At 44.6% G+C, this 22,382-nt stretch overlaps 1 protein-coding gene across 2 annotated transcripts in view; it reads left to right on the forward strand.

Moving 5' to 3' along the window:
- The window catches only part of TLR7 (toll like receptor 7), a 41,034-nt gene extending 19,218 nt beyond the window's left edge, over window positions 1–21,816 (forward strand). For both annotated transcript variants that reach the window (XM_082608999.1, XM_082608998.1), the window contains exon 2: window positions 17,621–21,816. In XM_082608999.1, coding sequence (XP_082465125.1) covers window positions 17,630–20,770 — 3,141 coding nt within the window. In that variant the 5' untranslated portion in view covers window positions 17,621–17,629 and the 3' untranslated portion in view covers window positions 20,771–21,816. The remainder of the gene's footprint in view (window positions 1–17,620) is intronic.
- Window positions 21,817–22,382: the final 566 nt, after the last annotated feature.

Here is a 22,382-nt window from a genome sequence, read left to right on the forward strand (position 1 = left end):
GGGATCCTGCTAAACATCTTACGATGCCACAAAGAATTACCTCACCAAAAATGGCAGTAGTGCTGAGGTGGAGAAACTCCTAGGAAAAAGGAGATCGATCAACCAGGTTGCTTGGATTTAGACATGACATTGCCCCGATTGTGGTGGTAGAAATAAGAGGAACCTGCTGCTTCTGCAGACCTCATGTCTGAGATGGCTTAAATAGTCACGCTCCTCCCCCAACCCCCTAACCTTGTCTTTGCACTTGGAAGCTCCACGGCTGGCAGCCTGGAGTCTCTGTGACTCTAGGTTTCCTGCAGCCTATCTCTTCACTTCAGAAGACTCCAGACCTCGAATCATTCCATGCAGCCAAGAAAGGTATTTTCAACACTGGGACAAACTCAGATCATTTAACTAACTAGATCTATAAGCCATTCTCAGAGAGAGGGGAGGGGAGGAGAGGGAACCCAAATCACATGCAAAAGAAAAATTTCTTTTAGAATCTAATGAGTTTTGGTAGTCTCAAATGTCATTTCTTCGAAGATAAAGTCAGACTTTGTAATAACGTTAGAAATGGTTTTCTGGAGTGTGTCTCTAGGCTAGATAACTTTCAGGAAGTAAATCCTATTAATAGGTGTTTTCAGCAGCATGTATTCGAGCCATGTTCCCAGCACGCTTTGAAGCTTCAGTACTTTGCTGTCTCTGAAATGTACAGTTTGGTGTTTTCTCTTTACCTTAGTTGATGCTGTTGGGTCCATCTCAGGCTGATCTTGACACCTCTCATGCTCTGCTTTCTTCAACCAGACCTCTCTGTTTCATTTTGGAAGAAGACTAAAAATGGTAAGGACAGCTAAGACATCCCTAAAAAGTGTTATCTGTCATTTTTTGTGGGAAGAACTGAAACCGGCTGGCAGGAGAGATGTTTAAGTATCTGTACTTCGGTTATTTGCTGAGGAAAACTTCTTCCATGATCTTTCACAATCCAGATTAATCATGGTGGTCTTTTGTAATTTCAGATTAATCGATACTTGCTCTGTGCAACTTCCGACAGGAGTTACTGCGTCCCACCCTGAGGAGGAGTGGATGTTTGAATTGGGGAAATAGCTTCTATGGGTCTAACTTTTTTCACCTCACCTTTTTGGCTTTAAAACCGTAGAAAGCACTGAAGTTCCTTTCTGGTTTTTCTAGCATTTGGTGGCGTCTGAACGAGTATGTGTGTGTGGCAGCAGGGGCAGACGGGCAGGAGTAGGAATAAAGGAGCCTGGGCTCACGTATGGTCACAGAAAAGCAGAAGGGGACAGGACGTAAAGCAGTCGGGGAAACGGGACCATAGTACAGGACTGGGCTCAGTTCCACATACAGCAGAGGCACATGGGGATTTATAGGCCAGGAGCAGAGTGGGGGTCAGTGGTTGGAAAATTACTAAGAGGAAACATCAGGGTTAGGGGGCATTCTGGCTGGACCGACCTGACAGGGTTCTTGCTGAAAGCAGCCCAGGGAGATGGGATATCATCACCTGGGGGATGGTAGGAATGAGAGACTTGATCAGATAGCAGGGCTGATCAGATATCGTGGTGAGGGATTCTGGCTAAACTGGCCTAACAGGATTCTGGCTAAACTGGCCTAACAGGATTCTTGCTAAAACTGGCCACATGGACACAAAAGCCCCAAAATCAAAGCCTAGTGACTTAGAGAAGCCTGACTAAAGTTTAGTTGAGGAGAGAGTCTGTCAGTGCTGGCTCTCTCAGTCACTAGCTGGGGGACCTTGGGCGTATCACCTGAGCCCTCTGAAGCTTAACTCTTTTTGGCTATAAAATGAGCATTACTGTACCTCTCCAGTTGCCTTGCAGGGGCTCAGATAACAAAATACATGTTCAAATCCTTTGCAAGGGCTGTGCGTTATTAGGTATGCCCAAAGTTCTTCACAAAAAGACATCAGTGACCTTTTCTTGAAATTATTTTGTCACCCCAGTTAGACACAATGGAGTGCCTGCACCAGGAACCCCCTCTGACTTCTAGATCTGAATGTTGGCGCCTGGGCTCATTTCGTGTCTAAGGTCTAATGAAGAGTTAACCACAGGGCACTATGTTACAAAAGAAGCAACCGCTTAAAGTTTCATTTCCTAGAAACTCAGATGTCTATTTTTAGGCAAACCCATGCCCGCATCTGCCTTTGCCCCTTGAGGGATGGCATGGTAAGGTTGATTGTAATGAAGAGAGCTCACATTTAACTGACCACTTACTACAAGCTGAGCATAATGCTAAGGGCTGGATGTCTCTGTGTCGATTTCACCCTCCAAGCAGCCTTGTGAGGCACAGATGAGGGAGCTGGGGCTTCAAGAGGGTAAGAGCTTGTGGTCTTGGCTGGGCAGCTCGACTCTGGTAGCGAGACCCCTCTGCTTTACCTCGACCAAGCTGGCCCAGCACACACTTCCACCCGGGACACAGTCAGTCACCGTGGGCTTCAATTATGATAATGTACTCCTGAAAAAAAATTGGGATATCTTTTATAAGGAAAGACATGAAAACAACTTTTGAAAGAAGAAATAGAAAAGGCCAAAAAGCATAGGAAAATTATTCAATCTTATGAATACTTATAGGTCAGACCCTTTGATATGGAAACTCCACTTCTAGAAACTCTTAAAGAAACAATCAGGGATGTCACAAACAATTTCCGAAGATAGTCTATGCAGCGTGGCAAAGAGAATATCTCATGTCCAGTGTTGGGAAGGGGTTAATTAATTGTGGTCCACCCATTAAGTGGAATGTTATGTAACCATCAAATCACATTTCTTAAAAGAATAGTGAATGACATAAGAAAATACTCATGATATAATGGTAAATGGAAAAAGCAAGCTAGAAATTAAGTATCATATATTCCTGATGTTTTTAATGCACATACTAGACACTTACTAAATGTTGGTTAATCTATGATGACGGTTTGCCTGAGTAAATGGGTTACCTATTTTTCTTAATAGTTTCGCAAGAGAGCCCTGCGTTCTAACCATTTGACAGTTGAGAAATCAGAGGCTCAGGAGGGACAGTGATTCACCAAAGTCAGAGAGCGCTTAGGTGGCAGAATAAGGATTTACGATCAAACCTTTCCACTGGCGAAGCCCTCGCTAGTACTGAACTGCTTCTCACTGTGTGAAATAGATGCAGGAATGGGGAGATGCGTGTTAGAGAGAACGTGCCAAAATAACAGTAGTTAACTGCAGCAAATTTCTTCATTGCCAAAGAGATAACAAGGATTTCGTTTACTAAATTAATCAAAATTGATGGTTTAAAAGTAGGGAAGATGGTGTTGAAATTAAAAACAGTCATTACAGATGAACCAGCCAGTGTCTTTGCACCCCAAGAATATGTCATTTATATCTCTGAAGCCACCAAAGTTTAGGCCTGGGATGGCAAATGATGGCCGTGGGTCATATCCAGCCTGCCACCTGTTTTTGTATAGCCCACAAACTAAGAATTTTTTTTATCTCTTTAAATGACTGAAAAAGTCGAAGGAAGATACTATTCTGTGGCCCATAAAAGTTATATTAAAGTCACATTTTTGTGCCCACAATAGCTTTATTGTTTGTGTATTTGTTTACATATTGTCTATAACTGCTTTTGCGCTGCAGGGACAAATCTGAGTAGTTGTGACAGAGACCATGTGGCCTGCAAAACAAAATATTTACTGACTGGCCCATTACAAAAAAAGTGTGCCAATTGTGATTTATGTAAAAAGGGGGATAGGGTATAATGTCAAGTAAGATTTAATATCTTACGGTCTTTCGTGCCTGTTGTGATGCATACTAGCTGTTGAGTTCCTAATCTATGTAAGACTACTTTGTATCATTTTATTCTTTTATTTTGAAAGCTAGGTCTGTTGGGCTAAAATGGTAGAAGGGAAATGATAAAAAGTCTCTTTATTTAAGTAAGTGGGTTATGTCCTTGTACTTAATTGTTTGGTTGTTACATAATGAAACTTTGATGTCCATGGTAATTACATTTTACAGAGGTTAGCCTATAATTAGGAATATTTCAAAATTTGCAAAAAGGGGATATTTGGTCATAAGTCTTTTAGGGAAATTCCCAGTGGAGGCTGGCCTACAAAACAATGGCACATAACTTCCCTTATTCTCTGCCCTCCGTTAGCCCCTAGGGTGATCTATACAATGTACATCTAGTTCTCAAACAATTCAGTGTCATGGCAACGTGACAAAAGGTTAGTGAATTCAAATTCAAGGGTTTCCCACAATTTCTCGCCCACTCCTTGCCTCGTCCAGGTTTCTTTCTCCTGATTCTCCAGTTGGAGAATTCTCTGGTTCAACGCAGCCCATCCATTTACGGGATCCCCACCGCGCCATGACATCCTTTGCTTCCATAGCTTGGTTGCAGTGCCTCCCTCCACCAGAAATGCATATTCCAACCTTTGCTTTTCAACTCAGGCAACGTGGCTTTTTTTCTGCTCTGTGATCTTAAAACTAAATGGGAGGAGTAGCTGAGGGCACCTAGCTGTTGTCCCCTGAAGTCTGGCTCATAGTAGCCCGCAGGTATGTTGGCCTTCGGACTGGCTACTGGGTAGATGAGCGGAGGATGGAGAAGGATTTTGCTGCAAGTCATTAAATCTCAGCAGATCAAAGCCATGCAAAATTACATAATAAAAACCAGAAGGGGAATCCCCGTGCACTACAGAAAGGAGACAGGTTCTCCCTGCCACCAGGTGATCACACCCAACTTCCTCTTCCTGGAGGGCTCTCTCCACCTTCCCCTCTCTTCTACCCCCAGCCCCTCGTGCCGGCTGCTCACTCCTAGCTGATAACCCAGCTTCCTCCTTCCCCGAGTGCATCAGAGAACTGGAAGAGCAATTGGAAGAGATGGCTCAGCGGCTCCCCTCTGCTTGTGTGCCCGCCCGTCCTGCCTGACCTCCTGTCCAGTTACCCAGCGTCGTGGAGCAGCTCACCCCAAAACCCGCTGGCTTGATACCACCGCTGTCCTGGCGTGTTGTGTGTGGCGGGCCCACGGGTTCACTGGGTTCACTGAGGTGGCCCTGGTGCTGGGCGTGGCCGCCACTTGCAGTCGGTGTCTGGGGCTGGACTCAGCCCCGCACAGGTCTGCTGCCTGGATGGGGAGACTCCACAGCTGCGGGCTGCCACTGTCTCCACGTGGTCTCTCCGCTATGGCAGCTGTGCTGTCCCCGGGCTTCTTCCAAGGCTGGTGGCTCAGAGCTCCAGTTCAAGTGGAGAGAGAGGCAAAGAGATGGGGAGAGAAGGAGTGCTTGGTGAGGTGGAAACCCTCCCACCTTTTCTGTCCCAGCCTGGCAAGTCCTGCAACATCGCTTCTTCGGCTGCTCTCCTCCAGATACGGAAAAAAGGCTGCCCAGGTTCAAAGGAGGATGGGAGATAGGTGAACCAGTTTGCGGACTCTTACACTAAGGATGGAATTTTTATAATCCTTGCGAAAGCCAGTGTCCCCGCCAGGGCACTGGGTCACCTCCCTGCTTTCCTCCCCGGGCTCAGCGCGCCCGCATCCTCCCCTGTCTCTCCTGCATCTTCATCGGCGTTATTATTAACGATGGGGCTTTGGGGAAGTGTTACCCCACTCTCACCAGCATTACAACATGCTGTTATGCTTGCCATCCTCAAATATATCCTCTTGACCCTCTTGGCCCTGGGAACTACCACCGGTATCTTTGTTCCCAGAAATGTTTACCGCCTCCAGCTCCTCCCCTCACATTCTTCCAAGAACTTGGAAGTCATATTTGCTTTGGCTTCACCTTCAGAATCTATCCAGTATCTGGCAAGTTCCCACCACCTCCACCCCTGCCAGCTGGGGCTTTTGCTTGAATTACCGTAATAGCCTCTTGCCTGGTCTCCACGCTTCCACCCTTCCCCTCATTGTCTCTTTCAACACAGCAACCAGCGTGATCCTTCTAACATGAAGTCAGACCGTAGCAGTCTTTGGCTCAAAAACTTGCAATGGATCGGCCTGCCGCTCCTTGTTCGGATGGCAGACTAGGCCCTGTAGGCATCCTCGGCGTGGGCCTGGGGCCCCTCCCTCTTTGTTTTTAAAATTTATTTATTTTATTTATTTTTGGCTGCGTTGGGTCTTCGTTGCTGCGCGCGGGCTTTCTCTAGTTGCGGCGAGCGGGGGCTACTCTTTGTTGCTGTGCGTGGGCTTCTCATCGCAGTGGCTTCTCTTGTTGCGGAGCACAGGTTCTAGGCGCATGGGCTTCAGTAGTTGTGGCACGTGGGCTCAGCAGTTGTACCTCGCGGGCTCTAGAGCGCAGGCTCAGTAGTTGTGGCGCACGGGCTTATTTGCTCCACGGCATGTGGGATCTTCCCAGCCCAGGGCTCGAACCCGTGTCCCCTGTGTTGGCAGGCGGATTCTTTTTTGCCTTTTTTTTTTTTAACATCTTTATTGGAGTATGATTGCTTTACAATGTTCTGTTCATTTCTGCTGTGTAACAGTGAATCAGCTATATGCATACGTATATCTTCATATCCCCTCCGTCTTGCGTCACCCTCCCACCCTCCGTATCCCACCCCTCTAGGTGGTCGCAAAGCACCAAGCTGATCTCCCTGTGCTATGCAGCTGTTTTCCACTAGCTATCTATTTGGTAGTGTATATATGAAGATATACAGATTGCCAACAAACACATGAAAAGATGCTCAACATCACTAATTATTAGGGAAATGCACATCAAAACTACAGTGAGCTATCACCTGACACTGGTCAGAAAGGCCATCATCAAAAAATCTACAAACAGTAAATGCTGGAGAGGGTGTGGAGAAAAGGGAACCCTCCTGCACTGTTGGTGGGAATGTAAATTGATGCAGCCATTACGGAGACCAGTATGGAGGTTCCTTAAAAAACTACAAATAGAACTACCATATGATCCAGCAATCCCACTACTGGGCGTATACCCTGAGAAAATCATAACTCAAAAAGACGCATGCACCACAATGTTCACTGCAGCTCTATTTACAATAGGCAGGTGGATTCTTAACCACTGAGCCACCAGTTGTGAAAGAACAGCAGCCTGAGGTTCTGGGGGGCTGGGAAGGAGCGCTGAGGTCAGTTAGCTCAGTCCCCATAGTGTGTAGATGAGAAAGTCAAGGTTTAGGAGAATTCAGTCAGTAGTCTTTAAGTTTAATTTTTATTTATTTTTTATTGAAGCATAGTTGATTTACAATATTGTGTTAGTTTCAGGTGTACAGCACAGTGATTTGGTTATACATACATACATATGTGTGTGTGTATCTATATTCTTTTTCAGATTCTTTTCCTTTACAGGGTATTACAAAATACTGAGTAGAGTTCCCTGTGCTCTCCAGTAGGTCCTTGTTGTTTATCTATTTTATATATAGTAGTGTGCATCTGTTAATCCGCTGCCCCCAACTTATCCCTCCCCCCTTTCCCAAACAAACCATAAGTTTGTTTCGTATGTCTGTGAGTCTGTTTCTATTTTGTAAATAAGCTCATCTGTATCATTTTTTTAAGATTCTACATATATCGTATGATATTTGTCTTACTTCACTTAGTATGATCATCTCTAGGCTGACTCCTGATCTGACTTTGAGTTCACAGGAGCTAAGCCCCAGAATACATAAACATGAGAAGTCAAACTAATCCTGGTCTTCCTCTAACTTGTTGCAAAACTCAAACCACTTAAACTCATTTCCTCCCTCCTGCCATCTGTCCTTCTATCTCCTCAGATTGCATCCGTGTCAGGAGCTTGCAAAGTCTTGAAGCTAAAAACAGTCAGCAAAGCACAAAGTTAGACTCATCTAAGTCCACGTGTTTTCCTATTAGGAGTCATAGCTCTACAACCGTAGACATTCTAGCAGGAATCTAAAATGGATCTCACTTCAGGAGAATACACTTTTGAATACAGTCCTGCCACAAAAATGAGGCATCTAAGGGGACACGTGTCGCCTCTTCAAAGGGTTGTGTATTCAAGCTTCTGTTTGTAGGGTGGGCAGGCAGCATTACCTTTAGGCCTGACTAGCCCCCATCCCACAAACTCTTCTTTCTCCCCTGCCGTGGATTTCCCTGAAAGCAGAGAGTTCTCTGCTTGGGAATATACACGGCTTCTGAGACGCAGCAGTGGAGGAATTTGGTTCCTAATTGGGTAGGAATGGTGTCTAACACATTATCATTCCCCTACTGCATCTAACATAGTGCCTTGCATGGAGGAGATTTATTCAGAGAACAGAACACCTGTGCATACAGAATCAAACATTCCCATTTTTACCATAATTAGCTCACTAATTGAGCATCCAAATTTACCCAGTGTATTTGCATGTGTAATTAGCTATGATTCATGACTGAAGCCGGGCCTATTATGGTGTATTATGCTATTTTACAAATCAAATTCCTGAAAGACTTATGTTTTGGGCAATCACTGCCAAAAAAGCAAAAAAACAAAATAACGTGGATTATTTGTATGAAATGAAAAAAAAGAGACCTGGCGTTATGCTGAACGAACACTTACATTTAAAAATAGCATTAGGGCTTCCCTGGTGGCGCAGTGGTTGGGAGTCCGCCTGCCGATGCAGGGGACGCGGGTTCGTGCCCCGGTCTGGGAGGATCCCACATGCCGCGGAGCGGCTGGGCCCGTGAGCCATGGCCGCTGAGCCTGTGCGTCCAGAGCCTGTGCTCCGCAGCGGGAGAGGCCACAGCGGTGAGAGGCCCGCGTACCGCAAAAAAAAAAAAAATAAAAAAAATAAAAAAAATAAAAATAGCATTAGTTGGGCTTCCCTGATGGCGCAGTGGTTGGGAGTCCGCCTGCCGATGCAGGGGACGTGGGTTCATGCCCCGGTCCGGGAGGATCCCGCATGCTGCGGAGCGGCTGGGCCCGTGAGCCATGGCCGCTGGGCCTGCGCGTCCGGAGCCTGTGCTCCGCAATGGGAGAGGCCACAGCAGTGAGAGGCCCGCATACCGCAAAAAAAAAAAAAAAAAATAGCATTAGTTGAAGCGAAGGTCCTAGCTTCAGTCTGAAGCAGGTAGTTCCCCATGGTTTGAAAGGAGAAACTTCCATGGGAATAAAGGAATATTTCACATTTTAAAATCATCTTCTCAAGAAGATCTTTTTGTTCAGAAGCCTCAGAGGTATTATTTCTCTGTAAATAACAAATTTAGAAAGGCTTTGTTCATTGACTCCATTTTCTTCCTCACCTGCTTGATCAGAGTCCATCTGTGAGTTCCAGGCAGCCTGCGCAGAGAGCCGAGAGAAGGCTTGCCTTGCATACAGCGTTCCAAGGGCCATTTGGGCTGGGACTCAACGACTGAGTATAAGACAGGGACAGTCCCATCCTGGCTGTGCCTGTTCCCAGGAGAGACAAATGAGCTCTGTGCTCTCACTAGGGTTTCGGGCTCAAGGGGGCAGAACTTCTGAGAAAACAGATTGCCTGGAGTTCTTCTGCGGGTCTGCTTCCCGCAGCCTCCCTCTGACTCCATCCCCTTGTCTTCTGTGGCTCTTTTTCCATTTCATCCCTTCTTTTAGAGGCCCCCAACCCTCCTGGTCTCTCTCCTCGTCCCCTTGTCAAAAATCTGATCTTTGGAAAGACTTTACTATTTATGATCATTGAGCCTTCCATGGGATTTTAAGAATGTTCAAAGCCTTGATTTACTCAGCAGATACTTACCTTGTGCTCAGGAGGTGGCAGGCATCATCATCACAAGTAAAGACAAACAAGGCCGTGAACCTCAGAGGGTTTAGCACCTAGAGGGAGCGACGGGTGAGTTGATACCAAGACTCCTGGAAAGGTAGCTAGCAGGATGGCTGAGGGCCAGCTCGGTATCTGAGTTGCCTGGATCTCACGGCAGGCAGGTTCTCTAGCCTCTGCATCTCACTGTCCTCACTGTAAATGTACCTATTTCTTGGGATGAGGGTGAAATAATTGGCTAAATGCTATTGGTTGAAATTAGTGGCACATGAATGGACTTAGAGGGTTACAGGTAATATGATTTCTTCTCATATTTGGCAGACTTGGCCTGAATTTGCTTAGAGCTAATTCCATGTGCAAGTGGAAGGTTTTGTCTAGACCAGGGGCCTGAAAACTATGAGCTGTGGACCAAATCTGTCCCACCACCTGATTTTGTGAGGTAAGAATGGTTCTGACCACCTTAATTCGTTATGTTCTAAATAGTTATTTAAGTAGCCACATAACAGCCTCAATTTGGTCTACAATATTGGCTGTCTGGCCCTTTACAGAAAAAGTTTGCCAAGCCCTGGTCCTGACCAACACTGTCTAATAGAACTTTCTACAATGATGGAAAATGTTCCTGTATCTGCATTCTCGAATACGGTAGCCATGAGCCTGATGTGACTTTGAGCCCTTGAAATATGGTTAGTGTGACTGAGGAACTGAATTTCAAAATTGCACTTAATTTTAATTCATTTAAATTTAAACAACTGCATGTGACTGGTGGCTATCACATTGGCCAGAGCAGCTTTAGACCATTTAAGTCTAAAGATTCTGTATTATCTCAGTGTTCTTCTCTCTGAATTTAATCAACTTCCCAGAGGCTGTCTGAGTCAAGAGGAAGGCAACACTCTTAATCAGATTTTTTGGGCCCTGGACTGGCGTTCACTGTCTGCTAGAAAATGCTTAATGGAAAGTGCTCGAAAAATGCATGAGAGCATACACTTACTTCCTCTTAAAGCTGTATCCGTGACATCTGCTGTTGTTTGGGGTAAGGCAGTTGGCTTTTTCATCCCCACAAGGCCCCAAATTAAGGAAGTCTTAATCATCTTTAGAGTTTAGGCTGCAGGCAGAGAAAACCTCCCTTAGCAAAGCTATATTTCCTTCTATCCCTGCTTGCAGAACTGGAGCTAAAGTTAGCCTCCCATTCCTGCTAGGCTAACTTCAGCCCTAGGTCATTTCTCTCATAAGATTGCCTAGAACAAGAAGTCATCAACACATGCCATCATTATGAATATTGTCAAACCATTTCCCCTAAGAGTAAAGTTGCAGTTGGCATTCTGGGGATGTCATGTACAGCGTGGTGACTATAGTTAATAATATTATACTGCATATTTAAAAGTTGCTAAGACAGTAGATCTTAAAAGTTCTCATCACAAGAAAAAAATTGTAACTACGTGCAGTGATGCACGGTAACTAAACTTACTGTGGTGATTATTTCACGATATATACATATATTAAATCATTATGTTGTACACCTAAAACTAATACAATGCTATATGTCAATTATATTTCAATAAGACCGGAAAAACAAAAGTCACAGTTGGCAGGTATTCTGCCTTCCAAGATAGCATAGGTGACAGTTGTATCAAGTGTTTTTGTGACAGCATAACATGGGTCACTAGTTTTTTAGTTTCCAATACCTGAGTCTTTCTTTCTTTCTTTTTAAATTAATTTTATTGAAGTATAGCTGATTTACAGTGTTGTCTTAATTTCCGCTCTACAGCACGGTGAGTCAGTTATACATATATGTATATGTTCTTTATCATATTCTTTTCCATTATGGTGTATTACAGGATACTGACTACAGTTCCCCGTGCTCTACAGTAGGACCTTGTTGTTTATCCATCCTATATATATTAGTTTGCATCTGCTAATCCCAAACTCCCAATCCATCTCCCCCCCACCGCCGCCTTGCCAACCACAGGTCTGTTCTCTGTATCTGTGAGTCTGTTTCTGTTTCATAGATATGTACATAGATACGTACATTTGTGTCATTCTAAATTCTACGCCACTAAAATTAGGTTTGCATTCATGCAATAGAAATTCCAATTAACACTGGCTGAGCATAACAATCTTGTGATTTCTCATAAACTCCTAGAAGTCAGCAGTTCAGAGCTTTTGTTTCCACTCTGCTCTATGAGATCATGCAAGGATCTAGATACTCTGGATCATCTACCTTGTTGCTTCACCAACCCTAGCACATTTTCCTCATTTGCATCATTCCAAGATGGTGGCTACAATATCCATATTACAAGAAGCCAGATGGAAGTAGACAGGAGGAAGGGGAAGAGTCTCACTGTTTAAGGACATGTCCCAGAAATTACACATCTCACTTCCTCTCCCATCACATTGGCTTTAACTTAGTCATATGGTCATAGCTGCAAGGGAGTCTGGGAAATGTAATCTTTTTTCAGAGTGGCATATGCCCAACTCTAAATGGAGATTCTATCATTATGAGATGAAAGAAAGGGGAAAAATATATAGATATAGAACAATCTCTGGAGCCTCTGAGAATAATAAAAGGAATTGGGAGTATCAGAAAATACTCCTGGAATAAGAACAACATGCAGTGAATCTACACATATGCAAGTGGCAGTATCTCATCTGGAAAGAACTAATGGTGTTCCACATTCTATTTGATTTTATTTTTCATTTATTTTTTAATTTTTGGCTGCGTTGGGTCTTTGTTGCTCTGCGTGAGCTTTCTCTAGTTGCAGCGAGCAGGGGCTACTCTTCGTTGCGGTGCACGGGCTTCTCATTGCGGTGGCTTCTCTTGTTGCGGAGCACAGGCTCTAGGCAAGTAGGCTCAGTAGTTGTGGCTCACGGGCTCTAGAGCGCAGGCTCAGTAGCTGTGGTGCATGGCTTAGTTGCTCCGTGGCGTGTGGGATCTTCCCGGACCAGGGCTCGAACCCGTGTCCCCTGCACTGGCAGGTGGATTCTTAACCACTGTGCCACCAGGGAAGTCCCCCACGTTCTATTTTAAATCTGTATATTTTTTCCCTCCTCCACTAGGCTTTGAGCTCTTTAAGGACAGAGATTCTATGTCTGCTGCCCCTAGTAGGTATCCAGTAAATATTCGTCAAATGAAAGAATGAATGAGTCAGTAGAATTCTGATTTTTTTTTAATAAATTCTTTCTCACCAGATACTTGGTACAGTTTCAAGCTAAAGAACTGTTGGGGAATTTTCCAGTCCAAGTCCATTGTCTTGATCTAGGAAGGTTGTCTGGGTCCTTGGTATCCCATATTGTTATTTCTGTGTCCATCATTCTCTTGTAGGGGATCTTCTCCTGAGCACAGTGCCCACCTCTGAAGGGTACACAGAGAGTGAACTATGAATGCAGGGCAGGACCCAGTTCGTCCAACCTCCATCTGGAGTTCTTTTCACAACCTCACGTGTAATCAGTGAAGTAGGAGATGAGAGGAGAAAGCAACTGCTTCTGTCTGGGTTGATCCCAGAAAGCTTCTTGAAGAAGATAGGTTTGAACTGGGCATTATAAAAGCAGAGCTTCCTAAACCTTTCCCCCCAAGGAACCCCAGGGCAAATAGAAGAGGCAGAATGTGACCCCTGAGGAGGCTGGGGGTGTAGCCTGAAGGAACCTACTCCAAGGAGAAATTTCTTTTCTGTTTTGCTCTGTTTCACTATTCGTTCTTTCATTCATGTATTTAGCAAGCATAATGCAGCATTAAGTGCCAGTGGTACGTGGGCCTCTCACTGTTGTGGCCACACCCGTTGCGGAGCACAGGCTCTGGACGCGCAGGCTCAGCGGCCATGGCTCACGGGCCCAGCCGCTCCGCAGCGTGTGGGATCTTCCCGGACTGGGGCATGAACCCGTGTCCCCTGCATCGGCAGGTGGACTCTCAACCACTGCACCACCAGGGAAGCCCCAGACATTGTCTTTTATGAAGACACACAAGACCCTGCTCTCTTGAAGCTTACATTTTCATGCAGAATAGATATAAAACGAGTAAGCACATAAACCAGAAGCACATAAATGATCAACAAGATAATTTCTGATGGTGCTTAAGGCTATGAAAGAAATAAAGCAGAGTAGTCTAGTACAGAGTACATATACCTCTCTGTGCCTCAGTTGACTCATCTGTAAAATTGAAATGATAATAGAGGTCTGCAATTCCAAAATCCCCTAACTGAAAGCTTTGTCCTAATTCAGTTGATGGCAAACACGACTTGATCTGAACTCATTTGGAAGTGCATCTTGACCTGAACCGAATGATGTAGTAGTAGTAGTTGTTGTTCTTGTTCTTCTGCTTTTTTTAAAATCCCATTAGAGTGGACAGTCCTGTGCTGCACTGTACACATTTTTGTGTGTTTGATTATGGGATGCTGCCCCAGAGTCCAGTTGGAGTATTACCTAATACGAGGTACATGCATCATATTACCTTCTACGATCTGAAAAATTCTGAGTTCCAAAACACATCTAGGTCCAAAGGCTGTGGTTAAGGGATCGAAGACCTCATGCAGTTATTATGAGGATTAAATGAGTTAATATATGTAAAGCACTGAAACCGTTGCCCAGCATATGGTAGATGCTACCTAAGTTACCTATTGTTCCTGCCTTTATCACTATTCTTACATGGGAGGGTATTTAGAAAAGTTGCTTAGAGACGGCCTCTCTGAGGATGTGTCATTTAAGCAGACAGCCAAGGGATGAGAATGACCTGGCTGTGGGAAGAGGAGGAGAAAGATAACTTCAGGAAGAGGGAACAGCAAGTGCCAAGACTGGCTCAAATGCAGAACAGAAAACAGGCCGGATGTCTGGTATGTGGCCAAAGAAGGGGAAAGGTGGTTCAAGGTCGGAGTGGTAGGCTGGAGTCAGAACATGCACGATATAAACAATGGTAAAGACTTTGGACTTCATTCAGAATGTAATAAGAAATCGTTGTAGTTGATCTGATTCGTGTTTATAAAGACTGCTCTGATGCTCTTGATGGATGAATTGTGGAGGAGGAGGGGAGTTAGGGAGACCAGGTCGGAGGCCAGTGTGTAGTACAGGTGAGACCTCATGGCAAAGTGTAGTAGGGTTGGGGTAGCAGACAAGGAGAAAAGTGGACAGGTGCGAGAAAAAGTTTAGAAATAAGGGAGAAAAAGACTTTCTGATTAATTTTGCATTCGTTGTAATTTATAATATGTCCATGTATAGAGGCTGCGAATGTCACAGTCATGGTCTCCAGTGTGTTAAGGTCAGTGGTTTGCTGGACCCAGCTCCTACAGGCTTGCCAGAGCAATTCTGCACATCTCTCTCCAACTCTGCATTCAGGGACGTCACACTGGCAGCTTGAAATTGACCATGATGGGGGGGGTATTTACACTACGGGCGTTGGCAAACGCTACAAATCAGGACTTAACAAATCAGAAATTGGGGGTGCAGGAGAGAAAGCTGGTTGTTAAACATTTACCAGCACACCACTGTTATTTTTTTTGTATAACTAGCTTCCTTTCTCTTAGAGCCTTCATTTCCCCATAATCAAAAAATATTTGAACTAGGCATTTCCTGGAAAACTCAGCTTGATGAATGCTGTCTCAGTCACTTCATGTTTTTAACTCAATTCAGAGGTCCTTCTGCTTCTTTCCCAGGGTCTCATCTGGGTTCATGGGAATGGGATCGGAAGAGGGCACGTGGTTCATGATTTGTCTTTGTACTTTATCCATTTGGTCCCCGCCTGGACCTCCCTGGTCCTTAATATCACTCTTAGCAGCATTACTTATTGGCTTTTTTTTTTTTTTTTTTTTTTTTTGCGGTACGCGGGCCTCTCACTATTGTGGCCTCTCCCGTTGCGGAGCACAGGCTCCGGATGCGCAGGCTCAGTGGCCATGGCTCACGGGCCCAGCCGCTCCGCGGCATGTGGGATCTTCCCAGACCAGGGCACGAACCCGTGTCCCCTGCATCGGCAGGCGGACTCTCAACCACTGCGCCACCAGGGAAGCCCACTTACTGCCTTTTGATAGTGGGATTCATGAACCCATCATGTCTTCCGACAGAAGCATAGCTGAGGATGGGTTCAGGGTCTGGGGTCCTGTTATCAGGGACCATACAAATAGCTCACTGTACTTATCCCCTTTCCCTCTTCTAAAGCCCTTCTCCCCCATCTTGACTTAATCCCTCTTCCCTGAGTGGTGGATGCTTTTCCTAAATCTTTGAGTAAGATTGATGCCCAAGGAAGATATACTGTTTAACTAAGCGCTTCCCATACTCCCGGCCTTTGCCATATCTTCCCAGGGATCTGAGTGCTCCAGACTGAGAAGTACAGCCTTAAAAGATAAACAGAATTCTGGTGGGTGGAAATGGTAGGGAAGAGTACTCCAGGTGGAGGGCCTTGCAGGTCAGGGAACTGCAAGCTGGTCTTGGGCTTAGTGATTAGAGAAGCTGGTAGGGGAGTTGTATGAGGTCAACCTAGACAAGGAGATGGAGCCAAATTATGGAAGACTTTGGACACCATGGTCAAAAGTTAGGGCTCGGGCTTCCCTGGTGGCGCAGTGGTTGAGAGTCCACCTGCCGACGCAGGGGACATGGGCTCGTGCCCCGGTCCGAGAGGATCCCACATGCCGCGGAGCGGCTGGGCCCGTGAGCCATGGCCGCTGAGCCTGTGCGTCCCAAGCCTGTGCTCCGCAACGGGAGAGGCCACAGCAGTGAGAGGCCCGCATACCGCGAAAAAAGAAAAAAAAGCTGAGGGGAAATTTTGCTTATTTACCCTCCATTGGAGGAATTAAGGGAAGTAGACACTTGCTTTATTAGATATCAGTATGACTGGTTGATTCAGTCAGTTGGGAGGACAGAAGCATGAATGGAGCTGGAAGTCTGCTGTAGAGACACAGGCTGGATCATTCCATGGATAAACACCGGTTAAATGAAAACCAGTGTTCTGGAGGAAAATGCTGCTAGAAGTCCTGAAACTGGAGAGCAAGTCTGTGGTTAAACCACCCTCTATGCAGGGCAAGCTCGAGTTAATATGATGGTTAGTAAAGCTCTTCAAGTGTGTCCCATGTTCCCTTTTAAGGTCTTTCTCCCCAGGGTGCAAGTGTCTCTCATGCTAAACCTGGATGCCCAGGAATCGCCATTAAGAGTAGGTTCCCACATGTCCCAGTTGGCCTGAGGGAGTCTTAGTTTATGCCTGTAGTCTTGGCATAAATTATTAACAGCCCCTCCCCTTTCATTCCCATGAGTATCCTGTTTGGTCAGTTGGGGGTCACCCAGGCAGTGCCCTGACTCTCTACCCTCCCCTTTCCAAATTTTTGTAATATGAACGCAATGTGTAGGGAAAACGTTCATCCCCAGATCATCTCGGAGATGATTTCCAAAAACAGTCCAAGAGGAAAGCCCGGCTTATAGATAGTAGGGCCAAAATGGCGGGAGTTGTGCGACCTTGGACAAATCAGTTAATATCGCTGAGCTGTGTCTTAATCTGTAAAATGGGGGTAATGGATCACCTTTGTTTCCCTCCTTAGAATATTAAGAGGCTCGAGTATTGTGAAGGACTCTTCTAATGTGTACCAGAGCAGGCTTAACAAACAAACATTAACTGCGCTAAAGTTTTTCTTTCCAGATGTAGCTGCATTTTAACATTCCTTCACCCCCGCACACCCCTCTCAAATTTCAGACTTTGGCGGCTAATTGATGGCTCTTCCATTGCAGCATTCTAAATAACAGTGAATAGGAAAACGCTGCTTCTCCCAGCTTAAAAGCTATAATACTGAAAAGCTAAGATGCTAAAAGCTAAATATGTAACTACGTTTTTTATGAACCTCAGTAATTGACAACTACAGTCATGGGTTGGAGGTCGGGGTGCTGTTTAGACCTCTGAGAACCGTCAACCCGGACTGTTTAGTTTCAAATGTAGCAAAAGAGAGGCAGCAAACGGGAATTTTAAATTCTGATTCTTGGTGTATTTTAGAAGGGCGATTTGTTCTTTCTTATACTTTCAGGTGTTTCCAATGTGGACCTCGAAGGGACAATTTCTCATCCTGTTTAACATGATCCTAATTTCCGAACTCCTTGGGGCTAGATGGTTTCCTAAGACTCTGCCCTGTGATGTCACTCTGGATGCTCCAAACGCCCATGTGATCGTGGACTGCACAGACAAGCATTTGACAGAAATTCCTGGAGGTATTCCCACCAATGCCACCAACCTCACCCTCACCATTAACCATATAGCGGGTATCTCTCCAGCGTCCTTCTACCGGCTGGACCATCTGGTAGAGATCGATTTCAGATGCAACTGTGTACCTGTTCGACCGGGGCCAAAAGACAATGTGTGCACCAGAAGGCTGCAGATTGAACCCAGCAGCTTTAGTAAACTCACTTATTTAAAATCTCTTTACCTGGATGGAAACCAGCTTCTAGAAATACCTCAGGATCTTCCTCCCAGCTTACAGCTGCTGAGCCTTGAGGCCAACAACATCTTTTCGATCATGAAAGAGAATCTAACAGAACTGGCCAACCTAGAAATACTCTACCTGGGCCAAAACTGTTACTATCGCAATCCTTGTAATGTTTCGTTTTCCATTGAAAAAGATGCTTTCCTAAATATGACAAATTTAAAATTGCTCTCCCTAAAAGATAACAATATCTCAGCTGTCCCCACTATTTTGCCACCTACTTTAACTGAACTCTATCTTTATAACAACATCATTGCAAAGATCCAAGAAGATGATTTTAATAACCTCAATCGACTGCAAGTTCTTGACCTAAGTGGAAATTGCCCTCGTTGTTATAATGCTCCATTTCCTTGTACACCCTGTGAAAATAATTCTCCCCTACAGATCGACCTAAATGCTTTTGATGCATTGACAGAATTACAAGTTTTACGTCTACACAGTAACTCTCTTCAGTATGTGCCCCAAAGATGGTTTAAAAACGTTAACAAACTTAAAACACTAGATCTTTCCCAAAACTTCTTGGCCAAAGAAATTGGCGATGCCAAATTTTTGCATCTTCTCCACAACCTTGTCCAATTGGATCTGTCTTTCAATTATGAACTTCAGGTCTATCATGCATTTATGAATCTGTCAGATGCATTTTCTTCACTGAAAAACTTGAAAGTTTTGCGGATCAAAGGCTATGTCTTTAAAGAGCTGAGAAGTTCATACCTCTCCCCATTACATAATCTTTCCAATCTTGAAGTTCTTGATCTTGGCACTAACTTTATAAAAATTGCTGACCTAAGCATATTTAAACAGTTTAAAACATTGAAATTCATAGATCTCTCAGTGAATAAAATATCACCTTCAGGAGATTCAAGTGAAGATGGCTTCTGCTCTAACATGAGAACTTCTGTAGAAGGTCATGGGCCCCAGGTCTTTGAAGCATTACATTATTTCAGGTATGATGAATTTGCAAGGAGTTGCAGGTCCAAAAACAAAGAGCCTCCTTCTCTCTTGCCTCTTAATGAAGATTGTTACAAGTATGGGCCGACCTTGGACCTAAGTGGAAATAATATATTTTTTATCAAGTCTTCTGAGTTTCAGTATCTTTCTTTCCTCAAATGCCTAAACTTATCGGGAAATACCATTAGCCAAACGCTTAATGGTAGTGAATTTCAGCCTTTAGTGGAGTTGAAATATTTGGACTTCTCTAACAATCGGCTTGATTTACTCTACTCAACAGCTTTTGAGGAGCTACGCAACCTGGAAGTCCTAGATATAAGTAGTAACAGCCATTATTTTCAATCAGAAGGAATAACTCACATGCTAAACTTTACCAAGAACCTAAAGGTTCTGAAGAAACTGATGATGAACAACAATGACATCGCTACCTCCACCAGCAGGACCATGGAGAGCGAATCTCTTAAAATTCTGGAATTCAGAGGAAATCATTTGGATATTTTATGGAGAGATGGTGATAACAGATACTTAAAACTCTTTGAGAATCTGCTGAACTTGGAGGAATTAGACATCTCTGAAAATTCCCTGAGTTTCTTACCTAGTGGAGTTTTTGATGGTATGCCTCCAAATCTGAAGACTCTCTCCTTGGCCAACAATAAGCTCAAGTCTTTCAACTGGGGAGGACTCCAGTATCTGAGGAATCTAGAAACGTTGGACCTCAGCTACAACCAACTGAAGACTGTCCCTAGGAGATTATCCAACTGTTCCCACAGCCTCAAGAAACTCATACTTAAGAACAATCAAATCAGGCACCTGACAAAGTATTTTCTACAAGATGCTTTCCAGTTACGACATCTGGACCTGAGCTCAAATAAAATCCAGGTTATCCAAAAGACTAGTTTTCCAGAAAACGTCCTCAACAATCTGGACATTTTGTTTTTGCATCACAATCGGTTTCTGTGCAACTGTGATGCTGTGTGGTTTGTCTGGTGGGTTAACCATACAGAGGTGACGATTCCTTACTTGGCCACAGATGTGACTTGTATGGGACCAGGAGCACACAAGGGCCAGAGTGTAGTGTCTCTGGATCTATATACCTGTGAGTTAGATCTGACTAACTTCGTCCTGTTCTCACTTTCCATATCGGCAGCTCTCTTTCTGATGGTGATCACAACAGCAAACCATCTCTACTTCTGGGATGTGTGGTATAGTTACCATTTCTGTAAGGCCAAAATAAAGGGGTATCGACGTCTGATACCACCGAATTCTTGCTATGATGCTTTTATTGTGTATGACACTAAAGACCCAGCAGTGACAGAGTGGGTTTTGGATGAGCTGGTGGCCAAATTGGAAGACCCAAGAGAGAAATGTTTTAATTTATGTCTCGAGGAAAGGGACTGGTTACCAGGGCAGCCTGTTCTGGAAAATCTTTCCCAGAGCATACAGCTTAGCAAAAAGACAGTGTTTGTCATGACAGACAAGTATGCAAAGACTGAGAATTTTAAGATAGCATTTTACTTGTCCCATCAGAGGCTCATGGATGAAAAAGTGGACGTAATTATCTTGATATTCCTTGAGAAGCCCCTTCAGAAGTCCAAGTTTCTCCAGCTCCGGAAGAGGCTCTGTGGGAGTTCTGTCCTTGAGTGGCCAACAAACCCACAGGCTCATCCGTACTTCTGGCAGTGTCTGAAAAACGCCCTGGCCACAGACAATCACGTGACATACAGTCAGGTGTTCAAAGAGACAGCCTAGCCCTTCTTTGCAAAATGTGACTGCCTGACTTACCAAGGAGAGGCTCGGCTGCCTAGATTGGCTCATCCCTGTCCCACCAAAAGAGTGTTTTAAAGTTTTCCAAGCCCTGAGATTGCCCATACTGGAGAGGAGTGACCGATATATGACAAAGGAACTGGAAAATTGGGATTTGTATAAGCATCAAGTCATCTTTCTTAGCTCTCTCTGTCTCCATTTGCACTTGAGTCTCTGCCTTCTGCTCCTGTATAAAATACTGTTGGGAGAAGGGTGGCAAGTAGAGGACATGGCACTTTGATTCTCCTGGAATTGTGATTATTACATAAACACACAGTCACTAAATTGAGAAGAACTGCGTTTCTACCCTTAAGAAGTACTGGTATGTATGGAAATAGGGTAAAAAAAATGCTCAGGGTCTACCTATATGACATTAAAATGTACCAGAGTTAATTAGTGGGACTAAACCAAAAACAAAAACAGTTAACTCCTCAACCAATTGCTTGAGTATAATCTAGCACCCCCTTCTGTGCAGACTGAGTGTTGGCACCCAACAGGTGGTTGCTGCTCAAGTGGTCCTCGCTCGTTTCCCCTGGGCCTGTTATGGGGTTCTGTGGGGAAATAGAAACATCTTTGCCATTGATGGACATAGTCTACTTACAAATGGGAGAAAAATAAAGTGTTCTGCCTTTATGCAAAATGATGCTCTTTACCTTTGAGGATAATTTACCTGCTTAAATATTGCTGTGGACTAAATGTTTGCACCCACCCCCAAATTCATATGTTGAAATCCTAACCCCCAATATGATGGCATTAGGAGGTGGGGGTTTTGAGAGGTGATTAGATCATGAGAGTGGAGCCCTCGTGATGGGATTACTGCCTGAGAAGAAGCAGCCAGAGGACTAACTTGCTGTGTTCCCACCACGTGAGGATACAAAGAGAAGTGGGCAGTCTGCAAGGCACAAGAGGACTCTCACCAGAACCAGATCATGTTGGCACTCTGATCTCAGACTTCCGTCCTTCAGACCTGTGAGAAATAAATGTTTGTTCTTTAAGCCACCCAGTTTGTGATGTTTTGTTATAGCAACCAAGCTAAGACAAATATTTTCATCTGCATTGAAAAGTACTGTATCCAAAGAAAAATTGCCTCATGCAATGATCTTTCAAACTGCTTTGTTAACTAATACTGTATATTTATAATCATCTGAAAACTTGATCCATCAACATTAGACGATTTTGGTGGTAAACTCTGAAGAAGGACCCCAGGAGCATGTATTTATTTAGAGTTATCAGGCAGGGATGACAATTGCATGGATTCCTTTAAATTTGGGGGCAGGGGGAGGAACAGAGGTTTACCGACCTTAACACCTAGAAAGCTTCGGTCTTGAGCTTTGGCTTCACTACTCAAAAAAACAACAGAAGTAGGGGCTCCCCTGGTGGTGCAGTGGTTGAGAGTCCGCCTGCCGATGCAGGGGACGCAGGTTCGTGCCCTGGTCTGGAAAGATCCCACGTGCCGCGGAGCGGCTGGGCCCGTGAGCCATGGCCGCTGAGCCTGCGCTCCGCAACGGGAGAGGCCACAACAGTGAGAGGCCCGCATACAGCAAAAAAATAAATAAAT

Source organism: Mesoplodon mirus, assembly GCF_964341445.2.
Source record: "Mesoplodon mirus genome assembly, chromosome: X".
NCBI classification, from domain to species: domain Eukaryota; kingdom Metazoa; phylum Chordata; class Mammalia; order Artiodactyla; family Ziphiidae; genus Mesoplodon; species Mesoplodon mirus.